Genomic DNA, 6,000 nt, shown 5'->3' on the forward strand with positions numbered 1-6,000 from the left:
ATCCTCTCGTGCTCATTTATTCAATTTCTCCCCTCATCATTTCTCTCTCTCCTTGTCACAGGAAAAAATAGTAAGAACAAACTCTTCAGTCCCAGCGGCCACACTAACAGGAGATCATGCTGTTTACCAAACAAAGACACATTGTAAGTCTCTGAGGTTCACAGCTACAAGCAAAGACTGTGAGACTAGACAGCGACAGAGAGGGAGAAGAAAAAAAGATAATGAGGAGAGGAGAGAAAAAAACATAAACAGTGACGCCTGTGTACTGAAAGCTGATGATTTGATTCCTGTCCACTTCATCAGCTGACGTCTACTCAGCCCACACGGCCCATTAGCTAAAAGTCGTTAAGCTTACTCTGCAAGATCAATTCTCCATGATAGTAAATACTTTACAGTAATATCAAAGGGGGAACATTTCCGTCAATAAATCTGGCCTGTGTCCTTCTACTGAACAAACTGTCAGTCAGTCACACAATCAATTATTCCACCAAACCGAACAATCACAGCAGTCGTTCAGGCTCAGGTTATTTTTAAGATCTGCAACGAAGAAATGCGGCACAGGATAAAAAAGAAAAACCCCGTCTCTTTGGTGTTTTGCGGCTGAGCGCACTCGGGCGATGTTACTGGCAGATCAAACAGAGAAAACTGTGTTGTCTTGCCGCACGCTTTGGGACCGTGTGGGTCTCGGCCTGTGAAAGGAGGTTTGAGTCTGACTACGAGCTGAAAACCTGCTGACTGCACTGCCAAGCTACAGCTGCTGACTCCAGACCTCTATTTGTGCGCTCTGTCCCACCTGCTCACTGGTGGAGCTCCAACGGCCAGAGACACACAGTCACCAATACTCACACTGCTTGCAACTACACACAAACACACAGACATGTGGTCACGTGCACCTCTGAATGCTGCTGAGAGGTATTTTATTTGTTTGTTTCATTTCTCTTTTTTTTGCCAGATTAAGCCATTGTGTATAATTTTCTGTAGAGCAGTGTTTGAGGGGTCCTGGGGATACCCAGTAAAGAGGGCGGTCATTCATTTTCACCATTATACAATCATAAGTAACACAATGATAGGTTTCTATGACTTATTTGGTTATGGGTTGTTCTAACAAATAATCTAAAAACAACATTTAATCAACAAATGAGTCTTAGTGGGTTAATTTGAGTCCGTTTTCGGGGCCGCTGCTGTAGATCTCTGAGGCCCAGTGTGTTTTTGTGTTTTGTTCTGAATCCCAACACTTAAATAGTCCCTTCTCACGGAGAAAGACAGTTTCATATGTCTCAGCGGGAAAAACAAAGGTCAGAGTAATAAAATGAATGACAGCTGAATTCCACTTAGTGTCTGAGGGTCCTGTTACTGTGCACGCTGCTTCCCTGTCGCTTGAATTGAATGGAGACATTGTTAGTTAATTAGCTGCACCTCACTCTATCTGCCAGTTTTTTGGTTTTCCGTCTGGCAATAGGTGACGGAAAAACACTGCAGACTACATACTGGTCTGAGAGATTGGTCATTATACAAAATGGGACAAACTGAACTCAGGCAATGTTTTTAAAACAGCCGGGTGACCATGCAGCACACAATGGAGTCTGTTAGTTATTATACACGACTGAGAAGGTGAAGATAACTTTGTATTCCTCTAATATCATCCACTGCAGACGCATTTGTCGCACTCAACTGAAGATGACAACAGCTTTGTTTCAATAACAGTGTCTCACTGATGATTAGACACTGTTGGACACTAGGAGACTGAAACCATCCTCCAGCTGGTTTTCACATGGAGACGCTAAACTTCTGTAGATGATAGACGACTGTAAGCCTGTCCTGTCAATCAGACACCTAAACAGTTGCCTCTACAGACAGCTGGTCATCAGAAGATAAACAGCGCACAACTTAGGACAAAATCTTGAGACCAATCACAACAATGGGGTCCGCACTGCGACACTGAGACAAACAAGGAACACCTCCAGTGCTAAAATGATCAAAGATGTTTCCACTTTCTATTCACAGTGGAGATATCACATGGCACCTTTTTATTTTTGGTGACAGCGATGCCCAATTACTAATGCCCCTGTGTCACTGAATGCCTCTTTTTTCTTATGTAATACACTTTGTGATTGGCTTTGATCCTGGTAAAGTCACGGCACAGTTTCTATTTCAGTGAAGACAGAAGTTATCCCTGATCCAATTGCGCTGGTTCCTTCTTGTCTGAGTACTGGTAGTTTTTTAATATTTAATTATGCAAATTGAGGAGGGTGGAATCCACACACGGACTAATGCACAAGCTGCGCATTAGTCCGAGACTGAAAAATGAATGAATTTGAAACAATGTGTGTGTCAGCAGGGAGTGGATAATGGAAGCAGGTGGGCCTATATCCATATGAGTGTTACTGTATATGATATGTTTTTTTTATTACCTTGGCAGGTGAAGCAGTGGACGTGGAAGTGTGTGTTCTTGACGCGCACCACCTCCCCACGACACACCTCCCCACAGCGCCCGCACACGATGGATGAACTCCCGCGGTTGGAGAGAGGAGAGCTGCTGTTGTTGTTCCCTCCATAAAGACCTGCCTGGTACTGAACTGTAGGGAGGAGACACCAGGAGAAAAGAGGATGAAAAACATGTCACTTTCCTTAACATCTGATCTAAGTGTGACAAAAGAATGAGTGGAACGCGTGCCTCATAAAGATAAGAGATCTGATGCATCCTTTTTTCTCAGAAGACAAGTTTTAAAGTGTAATGAATAAGAAAGACGATGAAAAAATCTGATCAAATATTAATTTTCATAATATCAGTAGGGCCAACATAGATTTTCTTGTCTGACACTTGTCTTTTGTCTTTAATGTCACACAAGCAACTATGGCAACCAATCCATGGTGGATCAATCCAAAAGAAAGACAAATAGATTCACAATGACAAAGCATGAAGACAGACACACACACGCACGCATGCACACACACTGACACACAGCCATAATCACATTCACACTCAACTGAAGGTTTAGAGGAGATGAAGAAGACGGCTTAGTGATTGACTTTGTAGCGAGTGGTGGCTCCTGGAAAGTCTGTCGCTCTGCCAGGGAGATCAGCAGGACTTACAACCATTCATTACAAGAGAGCGGTTTAACAGAGAGAGACAGACAGATAGACAGATATACAGACAGACAGACAGGGAGACAGGTGCAGGAAAAGACATGCAAACAAACTGACTGTGCATGGTGTCCAGGAAATTCTAATGTTCTGCACTACACGTCTAGATCGTACTCGCTGATGCAGATTTTCTATCATTTTGAGTATTTTCATTTCCACACAGTTTCAGTCCTCCTGCAGCATGTTCTCCATGGATATGTCAATAAAGCTTTGAATCATGACTCTTGACACAAACATGATGCAGTACATGACAGACAAAGACACACTACCAGGACAGAAAAAAGGGCACAGTGAGGCCGTGTGGGGATTACACCTCTTTCATCCTCACTTATGAAACTGGTCAAATCCCTCTTAGTGAAACAAGCCCTTTCTTTACGCAGTCTGAAACACACACACACACACATGGTAATACAAGACAAAAGAGCTGTGGAGGGCATAGATTTCAGACTCACTGATTTGTTCGATTTGATTTTGATTCACTGCAACAGTTGGCTCTACTCTAATGTGCAAAAAAAAAAAAAAAGAGCAAAAAAGTCTACTGTATTCTACTCAGTTTAATGACTTTACACCTAAAGCTGCAGCCGTCCACAGTATTATGCAATCGCACCAAACACAACAGTGGTGGTGGCGGCAGGTTAAGCTGATGACAGCAGGAGAGAGACAGAGGTGTGGGTCTATAAATGTTTTCAGGAAGAAAAAAAAAAGGTAAAACTAGGACAGAAATGTTTCCTAACAAATCATCCGAATGTGTGTGCATGTGTGTGAGTGTGTGTGTGTGTTTGCCATAGAAACTGGCATTGGTTCTGTGGCCAGATGGCATCACAAGGACTGGAACCACAGATAGAGAAAGATCTGAGCCACCTGTGTGTATGCGTGTGTGTGTGAGTGAGAGAGAGAGAGCGAGACAGTCAGATTGTGGTATTTCTTGAACACTGGTTATTAATAGTTTACATGTTGGACGTTGTAGTTTGCGCATTTGGTGGTAAAAGCGTGCTGCATGGGTGTGTACTGTAAATACTGTATGGATGTTGTGTCATGTTGTGCACACACAACCCTCAACCAGTGTTTTACGTTCCAGCTTTGTTGTTGTTGTTGCTCAGTTCTACTGTAGCAGTATAATTGAATAATTGTGTACAGATGAAACATATTTATCCATTCATTCGTGAGCCATCGATCGGGTCCTTGACCTCAGGTTAAGAGCCACTGCTCCAGGTTGTAATCGTGTCAACTAAAGAGTGATTTGTGACTTGTCTGGTTAGACTTTACAGTTGTTCACATTAAAATGTAAATATTTGTATGTCATCCTCCCCCCAAAAAACAAAAAACAAAAAAATGAAACTGTTAATCATCTGGATACCCGTTAGATTCATCATCTCAAAGTACAGGTTCGAAACCACTGATCTACAACTTCCAAACACCTGCTGCTGCTGATAACCACATGTCGATAAATGATCAATGTGACACGATCTGTGCAGTGATCGATGCTGCTGCATGTCATTGTGTATTTCTGCCTGACTTTGAAACATCTAATGCTCAGACGGCTGTGGGGAACATCTCAGATCCCACTGATCAGATATTCCACAACAAAAAAAAGGTAAAAAAATGAATTTAATCCCACCTTTTCCCCACAATTCTTCCTCAAGTGGCCTCAAAGCCAAATAAACCATTTATTCTGCACTGTTTGACAGCAACACATCTTCATTCTGACCTTTGACCTTGTGGATAAACAGCCTGGATAAAAACCAATAAGATCTCCCTTGGTGTCAACCAAGCCAGTCAGCCAAAAGATAATCCCCTTCCTTTCTATGGGCGGCTGGTTTTTGGGGTGACACTGGCTCAGCCATGCAGGGCCCCTCTGCTGCGCTGACATGCTCCTAATTTAATGGCACTGCAGCTCAGCCAGAGCCAGGAAATATAAATATCTGAAAAACCTTCTGTTGGTGTTGGTAGAAAACTGAGCAGCTGGTCTGCAGAGACACTGTGGTTTTCTTTTCTTTTTTTGGGGGGGGGGGGGGGGGACATTTTTGGGATTTAGTGGTTTCACATGTGCATCTGTGTTTAGGTGTTGTGGCATTTGAATACACAACCAGCACAGTGTCAACCAAGGACAAGCTCTTTGGTCTTCTAGCTTTACAGACAAATCTTACTTGAGTATTAATGATCACAGACGCCTTTTCTAAAAAAAAAAAAAAAAAAGATGTTTTGCTTTCAGTGAAATTGATTGGGTCATGTAAGTGTGTGAATTTCCTGAGTGGAGGAATCCCTGTTTGCTGTCAAAACCACAGAAACCTTCATCAATACAAGTGACAGTCATGAGAACAGTGAACCTTGTCAGCCATCGATACACAACCAGGAACCTGTTCCCAGCCTCCTCTGACCAGGAGCTGGATAATGACATGATGAAATACAGTGTCAATAAGTGGCTCAGTGATCGATAACCTCAGCGAAGGGGCTGTTTATGTCTACTTCTGGTTAAACCCTCCCAGGACGCTGCCTTATTGATCAGGCAGGAACACCAACACACTCACATATATGAAGACCCACGCATCCCCCCATCATCCTGCACGTGCACACTTCAAACACGCACACACATACACACAGAGCGCACGTTGCTCACCGTTAGTCGGTCCACTCATGATGTGAGGCTTGGATGATCCTCAGTCTCTGGGACTGAACTTCAGGTTTCCAGCAGCCGGTGATGTGACCGAGCCCTCCCGTCAACTCTCTCCCTCTATCCCGGCCCGACTTCAACTCTCCCTCCCTCTCCCTGTCTCAGTCTGGACGGGGCTTTCCCTCCCTGCTCCTCCCGGCCGGCAAGAGGATTATGAGTGGCAGACGGCGGACTGCGCTGCACCT

The 6,000-nt window shown here is 43.7% G+C and overlaps 1 protein-coding gene across 1 annotated transcript in view; it reads right to left on the bottom strand.

The window, feature by feature from the left end:
• Window positions 1–5,780, bottom strand: part of LOC310996952 (actin-binding LIM protein 3-like) — a gene marked incomplete at both ends in the record, with an annotated part of 47,548 nt that extends 41,768 nt beyond the window's left edge. The window contains 2 exons of the mRNA XM_083986501.1: window positions 2,412–2,576; window positions 5,762–5,780. Coding sequence (XP_083842627.1) covers window positions 2,412–2,576; window positions 5,762–5,780 — 184 coding nt within the window. The remainder of the gene's footprint in view (window positions 1–2,411; window positions 2,577–5,761) is intronic.
• Between the last annotated feature and the right edge of the window lie 220 nt (window positions 5,781–6,000).

Source organism: Trachurus trachurus, assembly GCF_905171665.1.
Source record: "Trachurus trachurus genome assembly, chromosome: 14".
Classification (NCBI taxonomy): domain Eukaryota; kingdom Metazoa; phylum Chordata; class Actinopteri; order Carangiformes; family Carangidae; genus Trachurus; species Trachurus trachurus.